Here is an 18,235-nt window from a genome sequence, read left to right on the forward strand (position 1 = left end):
TAACCAAGTCAAGCAAACATGATAAAGTATCCTTACAACACAAGACAAAACTAATAATAAGAGAGATTTCTTCATCCATCCCAAGCTAACATGAGAACCACCATTCGCAAGCTACCATGATCAAGCATCCTTGCAACACATGACCAAGCTAAACATGAGAGAGATTACTTTCTCCATATCAAGCTACCATGAAGTTCATCACCTCAAGCTACCATGAGTAATTTAACTCAAGCTTCCATGAGACTCAACATCTCAATCTACCATGAGTATTTCAACTCAAGCCTCCTTGAGATTTATTATCTCAAGCTACCCTTGAGACCTACCATCTCAAGCTATCATGAGACCACCATCTCAAGCTATCATGAGAATGCATATCTCACGCTATCATAAGATTCACATCTCAATCTATCATGAAAATTCATATCTCAAGCTATCATGTGATTCACATCTCAAGTTATCTTGTCTTAGTCTTGTCTCACAAAGTCTCTTACTCATGAAATGATCATACAACTCATCTTCAAGATAAAATTAGTCAACCATGTATTGATTCATTTTAGGTTCTTAAGTCAACGTAGGGTTCGTGTATGTGAGAGAACTTGCTTCTCCTAATCATGTTCATGTCTAGGTGTAGAAGAGAAAGGATACATCACCACAATCATCCTCATCATGACTCTATCCCCCAAAGCCCTAACATCAATGGCATAATAACCCATAAAAAATTATTACCAGTAATTCATTATGATCTATGTTCAATTTCATACTTTCTTCATCCTATTATATTATTAGAAGATAATTCTAGGTATACATGATCACATAGGTTCAATTCAATCTTTACAAGTCAAGACCAACCTAGATCAGTTAATCTTAGTTCAATTCATAGATAGGTGATTCAATCATGATCAAATAGCATAGAATACAATTGAATTAAGAATATTAATATAAAACTTCATTTAGCCTCTAATGGCCTAAAATCACTATGATCACCTTCAAATTGAATTACCATAATTCACCATGAAAACAGAATATAATCATTACATAAACATAAGTAAATGTTACCCACTCTATTGGGATCATAAACACACCTTACCCACAATGCAATCACAACCCTCACTAGATTGGGGTTCTTTGGATTACAATTGAAAGGATACTAGGGGAGCTTCATGAATAGAAGAATCCATGACTGAATAAGCTTCACATACCTTAGATTAGAGCCTTAATATTAGCTTGAATCCTTGGAGAAATCGTCCTAAGGTGTTGCTCAATTCTTCTTCTCCTCTAATGGTGTTATTGAGAGTTCTAATGTGAGAGAGAGGTTTTGATTTGGAGTCTAGAGTCTAGGAGGATATTTTATTATTTAAATAATCCTAAAATACCTAAAAGCACCTAATTTAACCTCCCATTCATTTATTTAGACGTGGGGTGAATTTCCAAATTCACCCTTTCACTTAACAGTGAACTGTGCGAAATGCTGGCTGCATCAACGGAAGGCCACATACGGGATGTCAACAGACGACGGAGCATACTGGCAACCAATTTTCTTGGTCAAAAACTACTCTAAGGAGCCTATCACTCAGGAGTTTAAGTGTCAAACTACTCCCCTCCATCGACGGGGCATCAACCAACACACGATGCGTCGATTGCCTCGTCGATCGACACTGCCCAGGCAGTGTCTAGGCCATGGTTGGGGTCCTCTTTGAGGGACTTTTGCGGGGCCCTTGGGGAGTCTTGCCTTGACATACCGACCCAAATTACGTCATTCTATATGTTAGGAAGTATCCCTATCAATTTGAGCTTAAACACTGCATAAATCCTCATGAAACATATTAAGGCACGCTAGCATGTATCAAGGTTATCTTTCAAATGTCACCAAGCGTTCTTGGATGTTTCACCTTCAAACTCTCTCAAGCATATATACTGCCTCTAAAAACCATAATTGACCATTTTAGGAACTTATAACCTCATGACACTCAAGTTGGGATCTAACTACACCTAAATCTCATTTGAGGTGTTACAATATCCCCCACTTGGGAAACATTGTCCTTGAATGACACCCTATTAAGCAATCCTTTAAAGGACCTATTATATACTAGCAGCACATCTTATATGCATTATACCTAAATTCACGTACTCAAATCAAGGAAACAATTCAATTCTAAGCTAATCATCACTACATATAATCATATAAAGGCTTATGAAAAGGGCTCGTTATCCCCCACTTGGGAACAAGCCACACATGTCTTTATAACATCAACTCCTCATCATAAGGAAACACCAAAATCTACAAAGCAAGTAATAATCATAAGAAATTCTGGAAATTTTCATAATTTAATAAAGAAACACATACCAGAAAGGGACATGAGGTGATCCCTCTTGATCACCCTTGGATTTGAGTGCAAAGAACCTAGCCTTGGCTTTAGGAACATCTTCCTCACTATTGGTAGCAATTATCTTGATTTCCCTCACATTAGTTCTTGCCTTAGGGAAATCCTCATCATATGACCACTCACCATATCCATAGAAAGAATTACTACCAGTCAAACACCTACCCTCATGCTTCTTACCACACCAAGGGAAAATACGTTTGGAATACTCATTCCTCTCTTGAGGTCTAGGGTTAGACACCCTTTCATCCTCATACGTAGAAGCACTAAATGACCTTGTGCAAAAAACTTTTGTCGATTCTTAGAACAACCATGTCCATCGAAACTCTCCTTGTCCATGCTAATTCTCTTTTTCTCCTTCCTAATCTTGGATTGTTCTATTTGTTGAGAAAACACCATAAGTCGGGAGATATCCATATCATAAACAAGCATGGCCATACAACATTATTCTTCTACTAGTTCGGAAACCCCTGTCATGAACCTATTCATCAAGTCTCTAGGATTTGCCACCAAACTTGGAGCATACTCAGACAAAAGAGTGAACTTCAAAGCTCCTTGACACTCAAACTACCTTGCCTGAGGTTTATGAACTACTCCAACTTAGCCTCTCTCAATTCCCTAGGAAAGAACCTATCAAGGAAAGCCAACTTAAAAGTCTCCCACTCTATAGGGCCCGCTCTTAAAGGTCTACTATATTCTTATTGCTCATACCAAAGTTGGGCAACATCTTTCAATTGATAGGCAGCCAACTCCGCCTTTTCAATGGAATACACTCCCATGATTGCAAGAACCTTATACACCTTATCAATAAACCCATTCGGATTTTTCTCAACTTTGGAGTCATGGAACTCCGGTGGATTCATTCTCAAGAACTTTCTTACTCTAGTAGCACTCATTTCTCCTATAGGATTTGTCGTATCCACCTCGCACCTATTATCTTGGGCCGTTAAGTCTTGAGCCAACAAAGTCATAGAAGCCCTAAATTCCTCAAGCATAGCATTCCCTATTGGAGGGTCATTAGGAACTTGAGGAGGAACTTGTTCTTGCACATGGGTAGGCACATGCCCTTATACTTGGGGAGGAATCTCTTGCTCCCCATTCCCTTCTCCTTCCCTTCTATAATTATCCCTAGTGTTAGTTACAACCTACAAAATCAAAGGCAAACATTAAAAGAAGGGCTTACTCAAGCCAAACTCCATGGCACGACTTTAAGATTAAAGAAGTGACACTTTCCTTAGCATCCCATAGCCTCATACTTATAGAAGTTTTGCGACTCACACCGATGAATAAGACTCTACTAGACATGGTTTTGAAACATCCTAAGACCATTTCATAACCTTTTGCTTTGATACCAACTTTGTCACAACCCGCATGTACACCCTCGAAGTTAGGGCATTCTTAGGTCACAACATGGCGTACTTGACCTCTCGGAGGTCTTGTACAAGCCCTTGAACATCATTCATTGCATATATATGAAAAGTAAATGGAATTAAACTTTTATTTCAAAATATAATGTGGAAGTCATTTCATAAAACATCTAACATATGTCTCAAAAACCATCTATGACATCATGAGTACAATAGTCTTGTGTCACTGTCCATAAAATTCTAAACATGAAAGAATATAAAAAACAACGTAGTAGTTATGTCCTCAGATACTAGGAGGACTCACCAATCTTCTTTTCTTTCAAGCCTTAAAAACTTTTCCCTTGAAATCAACTCAATATCCTCAAGACCCTACATGAACAATATGTAGGCAATATATGTTAGTACGATAAGTACTAAGTATGGAAACTATCATTAAAAACATAAGATATCTCAAAGGGTTAGTAAATAATAGACATAATCTTAAGAGAGAAAAGCATAAGCATAACATGAATAACATAAGCATAATACAACATCATAAAGTATATAAGAGTTCATATTTAAATAATTGTCCTTTTTACTTAAATGAACTACTCACAAGCCACCTCCAAGTATACTAGTGCAAGACTAAGGTAGCATCTCAGACTACTACAAAAGCTAGTACATCTCTTTGGTCATTCTTGATCATAGTCCACTTTCATAATTAATACCTAAGTTCATCATATCATATAAGAACTATGCCCCTAGGTCACCCCAAAGCATACTTGTGCAATGCATGTGAAACATCCCATACTACCTCACACACTAAGCATATCTTGAAGTCACCCTATCTTGATTCATATCATCTTAGGATTCATCTAATAGACCTACTTAATATTGACAAGTAACTATCATATTAAGTCAATCATGTCATGGAAAGTAACAATAGCACTTTTTTACCTAAGCATACATCATGTAGTGGTAATGTCATAGGTAGCTTCAAGTCATTCTTGTGTCATGTATGGATACCATCTCATATTACCATCCATACTAACTACTCCTCTAAACTATCTTACTCCAATATAACTTTTCTTGTAACTTTGTCTATTAAGCTCAACATACTACCATAATAGACCTACTACCATGGAATGCATCTCGACATACTAACCAAGCTAACTAAAGGAAGGATACAACCATCATAACCACCATGCAACCAATCATGTAAATGCAAGCTAATCATAGGGGAGCATGAATCCTTAACCCTAAGCTACCATGAGAAACTAATCTCAAGCTATGACATGAAATTCACCTTGCATGCAAATCAAGCTACCATGAAATGCACCTTGAATGCAAGTCAAGCTAATATTAGGAGAGTATAGGCCTTTCCCTTAAAGCTACCATGAAATGATTTTGGCCTAACCAAGTCAAGAAAACATGATCAAGTAAACTTACAACACAAGACCAAGCTAATCATGGGAGATCTTGCTTACTCCATCCCAAGCTAACATGAGAACCACCATTCGCAAGCTACCATGATCAAGCATCCTTGCAACACATGACCAAGCTAAACATGAGAGAACTTACTTCCTCCATCTCAAGCTACCATGAATTTCATCACCTCAAGCTACCATGAGTAATTCAACTCAAGCTTCCATGAGACTCAACATCTCAAGCTACCATGAGTATTTCAACTCAAGCCTCCTTGAGATTTACCATCTAAAGCTACCCTTGAGACCTACCATCTGAAGCTATCATGAGACGACTATCTCAAGATATCATGAGAATTCACACCTCATGTTATCATGAGAATTCATATCTCAAACTATCATGAGAATCACATCTTTAGTTATCGTGAGAATTCAAATCACAAGCTATCGTGAGAATTTATATCTCAAGCTATCATGAGATTCACATCTCAAGCTATCATGCCTTGGTCTTGTCTGACCAATTTTCTTACTCATGAAGTAATCATATAACTCAACTTCAAGATAATCTTAGTCAACCATGCAATGATTCATTTTAGGTTCTTAAGTCAACCTAGGGTTCATCTATGTGACCGAACTTGCTTCTCCTAATCATGTTCATGTCTAGGTGTAGAAGAGAAAGGAAACATCACCACAATCATCCTCATCATGACTTTAACCCAAAATCCCTAATATCAACGGCGTAACAGCCCATAAACTATTACTACCTTTTAATTCATTATGATCTATTTCAGTTTCATACTTTGTTCATTCAATTAGATTATTAAAAGGTAATTCTAGGTATGCATGATCACATAGGTTCAATTCAAGCTTTACAAGTCAAGACCAACCTAGATCAATTAAGCCTAGTTCGATTCATATCTAGATGATTCAATCATGATCAAATAACATAGAATACAATTGAATTAAGAAGATTAATATAAAACCTTCATCTAGTCTCTAATGGCCTAAAATTACCATGATAACCTTCAAATTCAATTACCATACTTCACCATGAAAAAAGCATATAATCATCATATAAACATAAGTGAATGTTACCCAGTATGTTGGGATCACTAACACACCTTACCTAGAATGCAATCGCAACCCTCACTAGATTGGGGTTCTTTCGATTCACAATTTATGGGAAACTAAGGGGCTTCATGGATGGAAGAATCCATGAATGAATAAGTTTCACATACCTTAGATTAGAGCCTTTATCTTAGCTTGAATCCTTGGAGATATCGTCCTAAGATGCAGCACCTAATTCTTCTTCTTCTCTAATGGTGTTCTTGACAATTCGAATGTGAGAGAGAGGTTTGGATTTTGAGTCTAGAGTCTAGGAGGGTCCTTTATTGTTGAAATACTCCTAAAATACATAAAAGCACCTAATTTAACCGCTCATGCATTTATTTGGACGTGGAGTGAATTTCCCAATTCACCCTTCACTTAACAGTAAATTGTATGAAATACGGGTTGCATCGACGAAAGGCCACCGGCGGGGCGTCGACCAGATGACGGACCGTACTGGAAACCGTTGTCTTGGTCAAAGACTGCTCCAAGGAGCCTCTCACTCAAGAGTTTAAGTGTCAATCTACGCCCCTCCATCGACGGGGCATCAACCAACACACGAGACGTCGATTGCCTCGTCGATTGACACTGCCCAGACGTTGTATAGGCCATGGTTGGGGTCCTCTTTGAGGGCCTTATGCGAGGCCCTTGGGGAGTCGTGCCTTGAAATATCAACCCCAATTACGTCCGTCTAGATGTTAGGAACTATCCCTATCAATTTGAGCTAAAACACTATCTAAAACCTCATGAAACATACTAAGGCACGCTAGCACGTCTCAAGGCTATCTTTCAGACGTTCTTAGACGTTTCACCTCCAAACTCTCTCAAACTCCTATGTAATGCCTCTAAACACCATAATTGACCATTTTAGGACCTTATAACCTCATGACACTCATGTAAGGCTCTAGCTACAACTAAATCTCATTTGAGGTGTTACACTGTCCCAACATACCTATTTATTATAAAGGCTTTATAGACTGTCAGATAGTTAGTTTTCAGTCTCTCATCTTTGTATTCAGATATTTTGTTATGAGACTTAAGTTCCATTTTTCCCAACTTATTATTCTTTCAGTTATTAAATGCGAATGTTTTATTGAGTTAAGTCTTCCGCTGAGTTAAGTAAGCCAGTCCAAGGATCCATTCGAGGCCAGCATTGGTCTTCGAGTGCCAGCCATGTCCAGGGTGTAGGCTTGGGGTATGACAGTTAAGGTATCTAAGTGAAATTTGCTACCAACTTTTTAGGGGGTCTTTGGCCTAAAATATAGGCTTGAGTCATCTACGGCCTCTTAAAGTTATCCGCATATTTCATTTAGACATCTTAACTTAAGCTAGTACCTATGGAACACCTAAGTTGTTCAAAATGTGTACTTATTAAACAAAAAATGTTGATATGGCAAAAAAAAAAGTGAGTTTCACCCACTTTTAGCGCGTGAAAAAATCTGAATTAAAAAAAAAAACTTACTCTTTTTCTTCTTCCATTCAGAGCTGACATTATAAATAATTAAAATAATTTTTTAAATATTTTAGAAAAACAATAATTTTTAATCCCAAAAGAAAAAATCCCCACGCCGCTCCCTTTTCCCTGCTTTTAGTCTTCTCCTTCCCCACCTAATTTATTTCAAAAACTACATTTTGTATCTATTTTTTTAAAAAAAAAAAATCAACTAATTGTATTTGCAAAAAGAAAGAAGAAAGATGATTTTTGGACATCAAAGTCAACAATATGGCCGACGATCCGTTCAACTCCATATCTGACAACCTCCAAACAAACATTACTACTCAAATTAAAATATAATCTATTTAATTTATAAAAAGTAATATCAGAGAATTCCATAAAATTAATTTGGATCTTTTCTTTCCCTTTTACAATTGATTGTGAAATGGTTATCTATGAACAAACTCCGCTTCTTCATCACTCTTGTACGAGTCTCTCTTTATATCTTTCTCTCATGTATTAGGTATGAAAAATATTTTGTTAAAGAAAAAGAATCTATAAATAATTTGATTAAGATACCAAATTTTGTGATATTTGAAAAAAAATAATACAAAGAAGAAAAGAAGGTCGGCAGGGGGGATTAGCATGGGGCTGGTAGTAGAATCGGTAGAAAATACATTTGAAAATTGAAACAATTTTTTTAATTAAAAATTGTTTTCTATAATTTTTGAGGTCCATGCCATTTTTTTATTGATCATTTTGTGATGTTTTCGAGAAAATATCATATACACTTTACATTTTTTAATTGCTTATCAAAAATGTCTAATAGGAACAAATTTATATAAATAAAAGTATCCAATAAATAATAATTTCAATTAAGATATCCAAGTGAATTGTGTGAAAAATTTTAAATGATCCTGAATGACTTAGGTCTATATGTACAACACACATGTTTATGAACTAGTACATTGATGAATAGATATTTGTTTTTCTTGATAAGTACAAAGAAAGTGAACTAAAGACATGTTATAAAAGTAATAAATAAATTAATTAATTAATCTCCCACCGATCCCCAGGGACCCAAACCTGGCTACAGCCACCTCCTTTGAGGTACAAAAGCAAATGTCAAACAATGTCAAGTAGAACAACTTTACTTTTTCTCATTATATTATTGTTAATATAATATGATAAAAGGAGCAGCAGCAGCCCCTAACTTGTAAATATATACATTAATCTCTTCTTACTCAACCTCTTCACCAGAAATAATTCTCTCTTTCTTGTTTTCTTTGTCAAACAGTTTGATTTTTCATTTGACTGCTATATCGACCAACCCCATCTGCCAACTATCATTTTTATGTGTAGTTGATAAGCTGTGATCAAATTCTTGATAATATTTTTGTGGGTTTTGAAGTTTGTCAATTTTTCGCGTTGTAATTGGGAAAAAAATGTTAGGGAGGGAATGTTGGTGTTGGGATAATTTATGTGATTATTACCCTGTTGTTGAATCAAAGAAATTTTCTTTGCCTTCACCCATTCCTAAATGGCCTCAAGGTATGTCTTCTTCAAATTTGTTGTTTTTTTTTGTATTTTTATCATTTTGTTGTTCTCTTTCATAAAATCCCTGTTTTTCAGTCTTGATCTTTGTGTCTGTCTGCAGTGCATGTTGAATATGATGAAAGATCAGTTGTTTTTTGAATAAGACATAATTCTTTAGTTGATCTTGTGTACTTATATCTGTTACGCTTATTTATGATCAAAAGGGTCAACAAAATGAAATTACTACTTCCTCTTAAAATCCTTATTGGGAAGAAGAATTTTGGACAAAAGATTATTGTTTGTAATTTCCTGCTGACTTTTTGTTTAAAGACTTGGTCAAATATGGTGTTCTATTCTTGAAAATTCATCAACTTGGTCAATTGTTTGGCTAGGAATGGGAGATGTGACTTGTTTCACTGTTTTAGATTTTCTGAGAGCTTTCAAATTTGACTAAATTTAGATAACTTTGATAGAGCTATTTCGATTTCTGTTTCTATGTATTGTTCCTCGGACATTGCTTACCATTATTTTGTGGTAGTTACTGTTTCTTATTCAGAATGTTGTGTCTTGTTTGTGGGACGTATGTGAATTGAGAGAAAGAGAAGCTCAGTTTGCTAATGGGGCATATTTTGTTTTTGTAGGCAAAGGATTTGGAACAGGAAGAATATGTTTAGGGGAAATTGAAGTTGTTCAAATCACCAAATTTAAGAAAATTTGGGGTTGCGGCTCATCGTTTGGAAAATCGGACTGTGTTTCGTTTTATAAGCCGGATGGAATTCCAGAAGGATATTATATCCTTGGTCACTACTGTCAGCCAGATGGTGAGCATATAACTGGTTATGTTCTTGTTGCCAAAGACTTATCTAATGTCCAAGATTCAGCTTCAAAGCTCCCAGCTCTTCAAAAGCCTCTGAATTACACTTTAATTTGGAGGTCGGACTCGCAATACAATGGAGGTGGTTATATTTGGATGCCAAATGCACCAGTTGGTTATAAATCGATAGGATGTTTGGCTTCTGTTGAGCCTAATGAACCTGATCCTGATGAAGTTAGATGTGTCCGAGCTGACCTGACGGAAAATTGTGAGGCCTCTGAAATGATATTTAGTTCAGATTCCTTTTTCCAAAGGAAACAATTTCAAGTTTGGAAAACTAGACCGTGCAAGAGGGGCATGCTTTGTGCAGGGGTTTCTGCTGGGACGTTCTTCGGTAGTACAAACTTCAGTTCTGGAGATGAGCTTGATATTGCATGCTTGAAAAATCTCGACTCCTCTCTACACGCAATGCCCAATCTCGAGCAGATCCATGCCCTCATCAAGCACTATGGACCAACAATGTATCTCCATCCAGATGAAATTTATTTGCCTTCCTCAGTTCCATGGTTCTTCATGAATGGAGCTCTCCTTTACAAAGACGGAAGGAATAATGGTACAGTCATCAACTCAAAAGGCTCAAACTTGCCTGCAGGAGGGTTAAACGATGGTCAATATTGGCTTGATTTGCCAAATAAAGATGATGCAAATAGAACCAGTGTCAAATGTGGGAATATCGAGAGTGCAGAGCTCTATGTTCATGTCAAACCATCGATAGGGGGAATCTTCACAGATATTGCAATGTGGATATTCTGTCCTTTCAATGGACCGGCTACTGTCAAGATTGGATTATTGAGTTTTACTTTGAATAAAGTAGGAGAGCATGTCGGTGATTGGGAGCACTACACACTCCGTATCAGCAACTTTTCTGGTGAGCTCTGGAGTGTGTATTTCTCAGAACATAGTGGTGGTGAATGGGTAGATGCCTGCAAATTGGAGTTCATAGAGGGTAACAAGCCAATTGTATATGCATCGAAATATGGCCACGCGAGTTTCCCACATCCTGGCTGCTATCTTCAAGGCTCTTCTAAACTCGGTTTTGGACTGAGAAACGATTGTGCCCGTAGCAAGTACTATGTGGACTCTAGCAGCAAATATGAAATTGTAGCTGCCGAGTACCTTGGAGAGGGAGTTGTTGCAGAACCACCATGGTTGCAGTATATGAGAGAATGGGGTCCAACCATCATATACGACGGACGATCAGAAGTGGAAAAAATAATCAAGCATCTTCCTTTTTTCATGAGATTTTCAGTGGAAAGTTTCATTGAGCTATTTCCAACTGAACTTTATGGTGAAGCAGGGCCAACAGGACCAAAGGAAAAGGACAATTGGTTGGGGGATGAAAGATGGTAGGTGGTTTGACATAGCTGCTCATGTCCAAAATGCACTTGGCAACCATTTGATGTACACTGCAGTTAGGGGGGTTCAAATGAAAACCTTTCTTCTGCATCTGTATCCAATTCTACGTAATAAATTGTACAAACAATCATAAATTTTTCATGATAGACAGTATCAACGAATTAGAGCTTGTTTGGTAGAACGTAGAAGAATATGATAAATAGTGTTCTTATGCATTGTCTGGTTTGATATATTAAAAATAGTGTGCAGTATTGTATGATTTTCATTTAAAATATTTTTATACAGAAATACCCTCTACAAATCTAATGAAAAAGATGTCAAAACAAAATAAAATGGAGATAACAATGCTTGTATTAAATCCTCTTTGCACTACTAATACCATGAACTTTCATGTGTTAGTAGTATATCCCTCAATACATGATAAAGAGTGTATAAAATAATCATAGGAAAAAAAAGTGTACCAAATAAGATACTACTAATACATAAATGTGTTTAGCCAATGCATACATTATTTCTTCTAATACACTCTACCAAACAGCCCCTCTACCAATCTACCAAACAGCCCCTCTACCAAACAACCCCTAAGAGACAATCTTTCGAGTCACCGCTCAAGATTTATTTTAACATAAACCAGCAATACTGAAATTTTTGTATTAAAAAAATATGCACAACTAATCAGAGTGTTGTGGATGCAATTAAAGATAAATTAGTCAACAATAACCGAATAGTAAATCTTGGACAAATTATGATGGGCATCCAGCAGAAAAAAGAGGGATTTCCTTCTTTGCAATATGAGGTAGCAGTTCAGACAAAAGAGATATCCCTCTGCATTTTTCAAAATACAAATGATGACAACAGTTTCACTTAACAAAGAGCCAAATCTCAGAAGAACATTTCCATCTCCCTTACCCCAAAATGAGTATATTGTTTTCTCAAGTCATGGCTGAAACCTAAAACTGAATGTTTACCAAGCCCTCACAGTGTATTGAATCGCCCCAAAAAAGGCTGAACTATAATATAAATACATGGATGGCATCACTTTGCTGATCTAACACCCTCCCACTTGATCTCTTGAGCACACTCCCCGCAAACGGTGCTGCAACCCCACTTTGTGCCTTGACTTCTAAGAGTAAGCAAATGTGATAGCTTTGTGCACTTCCTATGCACCAAACGGCATCTAGAACTCCCCACTGCAAATACAAGATTACGGTCCGCTGGCGGAAAAACGGTGGCCCTGGGAACAAATGGCTTTTGCTTTGACAATGATTCAGTGGTAGAGATATGCTGCTGTTCAACAGGTTCATCAGGCGAAACTCGCCTCTCTTCCCATTCAATAGATCTCCGATACACTTCCCACGCCATTTCCTGCTCTTCTTTTGATAGCTTTTCATCTTCATTCTCTTGCAGGAGACTTTCATGTTCATGATAATTCGCAATCCACCTGAAGAAATTACTAAATTCTTAGAAACATTGTTCTTCTATTGATAAAGTAAATAATAATTTAACAACTAAAATGAGTTTCCACAACAGACTAAGACTCTGTTTGGATCGGCTTTTGACTTGTAAGCCAGTCATAAGTTAGATATCCTAACTTATAACTTGGGCTTATTTTATCATTTTAGCTTAAAAACCAAGCGCTTATAAGCACTTCTATAATTTACCCAAACACTCTGAAGTGCTTAAAAGTCTAACTTATCGCTTATTTTTATCATTTTAGCTTCAAACCAAGTGCTTATAAGAACTACTTTAATTTACCCAAAATACTCCAGAAGTGCTTAAAAGCTATTTAGGCTTAAAAGCACTTTCAATAAGCCAATCCAAACAGGCTCCAAGCACACCCAGAAAAAAATCTAAGCTTGAATGAGTTGCTAAAAAAACATCCAGACAAATACATAAGCAGGGATGTCTTCTAACCCAAAAGACACTGCAGGTTATGGTTTTAACTACTAACCACTAGATTATTAAAAAGAGAACACCTAAAGAAAGTAAAAAACAGAAAAGAGGAGAAGAATCGACACATCATATTAACACAAATAAAAAAAAAAAGTCATTCTAAGATAGAGCTAATACTTGGATTAATAGGTGGTATACTTGGTTCTAAAGGAAATATAGAGTCAACTTGTCAGCTTCAGTACCGAAGGAAGAACTGCAAAAATCAGTATGGAAATAATAGAAGTAAAATATGGAGAATCGCTGAAAACAAAAGGCATTTGCTCGAAAACTTCTAGAGCATTATGAGCTCAAAAAGTAGGTGCTCCGTAGAATTGTTCATCTTTTTTTATAGGTTAAGCAGGGGCACCAATGCCCGGATAACTTACATATCACAACAGATCTTAAGGTACGGAGAATCGCTGAAAACAAAAGGCATTTGCTCGAAAACTTCTAGAGCATTATGAGCTCAAAATATGAGAAGTAGGTGCTCCGTAGAATCGTTCATTTCTTTTTCATAGGTTAAGCAGGGGCACCAATGCCCGGATAACTTACATATCACAACAGATCTTAAGGTACGCAGGGGTTTATCAGACACTAAAAAAGGAATAAGTAATCCAGGTCAACCAAGAAATCAGCTGGTAGATACTCTTTTCAATCTGGAAAGATGGATATATCGAAACAAGGTTTCTAGAAGTGATGACAGTAATATCATCTAACTCCAGCTGGTGGATTGTTTTTGTTTAGTTCGTGACTCAGCTGGTGCAAGACTGACATCAGACAACAACCGACATGAGAACAGAAACAACCAGTCTCATTCAGCATTGACAGATCAACAAGGTGATTTTAAGAACAATGAAGGAAGCTATGAAAGAACTTACAGACACCCTTTTATTTAAGCGAATAATAATTATGCAGAGAAAGTAACAGGAACAAAGTTTTTTTGGTTGTTCTTTTTTTGAAGGGAAAAAAGTACTTCGTTACTGTTTCTTTCTGCATAATTCTTTAAATATCAACACACGTACTCACTTAGAGAAAGGAACCGAGCATACTTAAACAGACCTAGACAAATAAAAACAATTGGCTTTTTCCGATTATAGCAAATCAGTCACCCCCACAGGTTCTGGATATTTTCTCCTATGAAGTCTAAAGCACGCAAACTATTACACTATTAATTAGAACACTCAGCTATATATAGTTTAATGAAAATGTATAATTGAAAAATCTCAGAACACAAACTGATTGCACAAGACTTCCAAAACACATTGAAAACAACAGAAGTTATGTTCTGAAGAAATTATTGAACACAACGAAGCAAGAAAAGAACATCGTACCGCGGATGATGCCTGTCAATCAAACTTTGCATTAGCTTGTCAGAAGAAGAACTTCCATTTGGAAAGGTTAATTTTTGTTTCTGAACACTTCCAACATTTATATTTGTGTTTGCTTCACCAGCATGTTCTCTAACTTGCTTCAATTCCAGAGGTATATCACAGCTTTCGTCATCTCCGAATTCAAAAAGGTGCAACATTTCCTCTTTAGATATAGTTCTATGTACTTGTTGCCTATCAACCACCCGTGCTGCAAGACCTTCCTTTGTTACCTGCTTAAATCATCCACTTAAATAATTCGAGAAATAAAAGCTATTCTGACATGAGCTGATTCTGGATTCTTTCTTTTACCTGGCGCTTGTATATCTTTTCCTCCATCGTTCCATGTGCCAGCAAACGGTAAGCAAAAACAGGTTTCGTTTGACCATACCTAGAACCATACAAAGCATTCAGGCTAAATAAATATTCTAATGGAACCTGGGTGTTTGTTAATGAGCAAATTTGGAAGACACACCTCCAAGCTCGGTATATAGCTTGAAGATCATGAGTTGGATTCCAAGAGCCATCAACTATAATTACACGGTTGGCAGCATAAAGATTGATACCAAGAGATCCAGCTCTAGTAGATATCAGTACGCACTTAACCCTTCTATTCAATGGACTGTTAAAACAGTCAACAAGTTTCTGCCTTTCAGATGATTCTGTTCTTCCATCAATCCTATTATCCAAAATTGGAGACCAAAAACTCTCAATAACACAGTTAGTGAAAGCAAGAAAATGAAGTCAAACCACATCAGCAGAAACAATTGAGCAAAATAGCATTCACCACTATATCCCTTATGTAATTTCTTTTGACAATTCGTACTATTACATTCCTCAGCATTAAGGAACGCTTGCCGCTTCCGAAAATATTTTACACAAAGGAGTAAGTCAGAATCTAGATTTACAAGGCACCTAAGAAGTCTACAAGTTCATCTACTTTCCCTTGTTGTAACCTTCTCTCTTTCCAAAAAGAGTGACGATGTAGGGCTTCCTGACCATCAAAACTGGAAAAACTTTGACGAAGATGCAGTACAAAATCTGGTGTAATATTTGATGACAAATGGACCTTGGGTCTAACTCGAGCCCAAAAATTACGCTGTGAATATGAGAATTGACTAGTGCTATATAAGGAAATAATCAATTCCCTCCACGAATGTGGGACGCTTAACATCCCCAACACGTCAAAGACTGGATTTCTAGAGCACGGACAACAGAATATGAGTTCGATCTATTATAAGAAATGGACTTTGTGCCTAACTCAACCCCAAAAACTAGCTAATGATACGAGGACGAACCAAAACCATACAAGGAGACAACAAGTGGAACACTCTATTCTAATCATTTTTAAATCTTCTGTGGAATAGTGCGAGTAAAGAAGAAATGTTGCAATTTTAGTTTAGATGGAATTTTGAGGACAGTTTCAATAAGACAACTTTTAAAATAAATTTACTTATTTATTAATGTTCAGTGCACCAATTATTTTGTGTTCCATTCTACCATAACCAGAAGGAAGAGATCCGTCCCTAAAGAGCTCATGTGATGAATAAGAAAAGCTAAACTAATACGTAAAACTAACAAGATTAGTAGACAACTATATATACTTTTTTGAGAGTGCGCTTGGGTAGCTAGTAATTATAACGACAATCTCTGAAATATGAGAAGTGTGTGCCGCATAATATGTGAATCAGTGGGCTTGTTTTCTTTCCATTGTTGACTGGGGAAATATTACTTTTTTTCTTTGACTAGATGATTGGAATCACTCTAAAAATAGGTCAAATGTTCTTATGAAGACGATGAAATTTGCAAGAATTGTATCTTTCAAATGATATATTGTGAGATATTTATAAGAAATGCAACAACAAGGATGGTTCCCGCACCAAGGTTGTTAGAAGATACTTCTGGTAAATAAATGTGTGCCCCTCTAACATGTCAAGCTTTTAGATAAGACGAAGACACTTTACCATAATATTATAGCAGGATGAGATCCTAGTCTTGGTATTTGACAATCCTACATCATGAGTTGAATTAGAGGCAGAACCTTTCATATTATTGTATTCCTAATGTTGGACTTCATATTATGTTATCCAAGCTCCAGATCACAGGCATTCGTATACAATATGATGTTAAATTGCCCCACATTGATTGGAGAGTGGACATTTGTCTCTTTAAATGTTCTTGGGCAATCCTCACCACATGAACTGGCTTTTGAGGATGGTTAAGCTTAAGGTCCACTTTTTCAATGTGATATACAAACAGGCAAATATCAAGAGTTCAAGTTCCATTTCCACCCATCAATAAAAATTAAAGTCTTGTATTTGAAAGGACGTGTTGAAAACATAGTAAGCAAATAAAAGTGTGCTCATAATAGCTCCAAGTGTTATAATGAGATGGTCACACACTTCAACATGGTACAAGAGTAGGCTGAGGTCTTGGGTAAAAATCTCACCACCACCCTTCGTTAGAAGATATTCACAAGTATGGCCCATCAGAAAAAGGGAACAAGGCTCTTATGCAAGGTAACGTGTTGAATCACACAGTGTAACAAATGCTAAAGAGAAACAGTAAAACATGTACTCAAGTATTAACAATAGCAACAATGAGGTAATTTTCTTCATCATCCAAAATAGTTTTTTTTTGAGAAAGATCAATGTCCAAAATAATTTAAACAGGGTATACACACCTGTACCAGTCTTTCCGCCGTTTCCAGTACTTCCCCTTTTTCCCTGGGCGCGTTAGTTTTGAAAGGTATTGTTCAATGAGATCTAGGGTTGACAAGCTCTGACTAAACACGAGTGCTTTGTCACCAACATTAGAGCTCATTGTCAGGATGTCGAGTAGCAAAACCATTTTGCCACTATAATCAACTTCTTTGCAATTATTATCTAGAAGATCACTCCACCAATCCTGCAAAACAGAAACAGTGAGCTGGGAAACTAATGACACGTCAAAAAAAAAAGAAAAAAGGAACAATCACCACGTATAACATGAATTGTAGAATGTAGATACAAAAGAAGTGTATCTACTACAGATAGATGGCAAGAGTTCCCTGCACATCCACCAATTAACCATACCAGCAAAATTACAAAAGTTAGCAAATTGGAGCAAGAGTATACCCCATGGAGGAAGCCATTATGATTTTTTTTGAGAGCTTCATTGTTGCTATTCGTCTTCTCTGCAGAAACTGACAAACAGATATTTATATGTGATAATGAAAATAGGCTAGTTGTCATTTCAATAACATATTAATGGAAACGCTTAATACAACCCAATGTTATTTATTATCCTGAACTCACTTAAATCAGGCCACAGAAAAAAAGGTTATAGAAGCCAGACATGGCTCCTGGCATCAGAACAGGAGCAGGTGAAATATTTCCACAAGTGTTGGTTACTTGCAGACATTGTACGCGAATTCAATACATCATGCAGTTGATATACTTAATAAACACTACTAAAACATCATAGAGAGACTAATAT

At 36.6% G+C, this 18,235-nt stretch overlaps 2 protein-coding genes across 3 annotated transcripts in view; one reads left to right on the forward strand and one right to left on the reverse strand.

Annotated features, from left to right (window-relative positions):
- Positions 1–8,757: 8,757 nt before the first annotated feature.
- Positions 8,758–11,718, forward strand: LOC107016007. The gene is made up of 2 exons (XM_015216478.2): positions 8,758–9,244; positions 9,871–11,718. The coding sequence occupies exons 1-2, from the start codon at positions 9,139–9,141 to the stop codon at positions 11,451–11,453; spliced, it is 1,689 nt and encodes a 562-aa protein (XP_015071964.1). The 5' UTR covers positions 8,758–9,138; the 3' UTR covers positions 11,454–11,718.
- A 487-nt stretch (positions 11,719–12,205) lies between these two features.
- The window catches only part of LOC107017879 (protein CHROMATIN REMODELING 20), a 45,654-nt gene continuing 39,624 nt past the window's right edge, over positions 12,206–18,235 (reverse strand). The window contains exons 20-25 of one of the 2 annotated variants that reach the window (XM_015218160.2): positions 17,875–17,933; positions 17,442–17,665; positions 15,234–15,437; positions 15,071–15,149; positions 14,723–14,991; positions 12,206–12,900 (exon numbers count right to left, since the gene is read on the reverse strand). In XM_015218160.2, coding sequence (XP_015073646.1) covers positions 12,495–12,900; positions 14,723–14,991; positions 15,071–15,149; positions 15,234–15,437; positions 17,442–17,665; positions 17,875–17,933 — 1,241 coding nt within the window. In that variant the 3' untranslated portion in view covers positions 12,206–12,494. Of the gene's footprint in view, positions 12,901–14,722; positions 14,992–15,070; positions 15,150–15,233; positions 15,438–17,441; positions 17,666–17,874; positions 17,943–18,235 lie in introns of both variants that reach the window. The other variant, XM_015218158.2, reaches the window with a different exon arrangement.

Source organism: Solanum pennellii, chromosome 4 (assembly GCF_001406875.1).
Source record: "Solanum pennellii chromosome 4, SPENNV200".
Lineage (NCBI taxonomy): Eukaryota > Viridiplantae > Streptophyta > Magnoliopsida > Solanales > Solanaceae > Solanum > Solanum pennellii.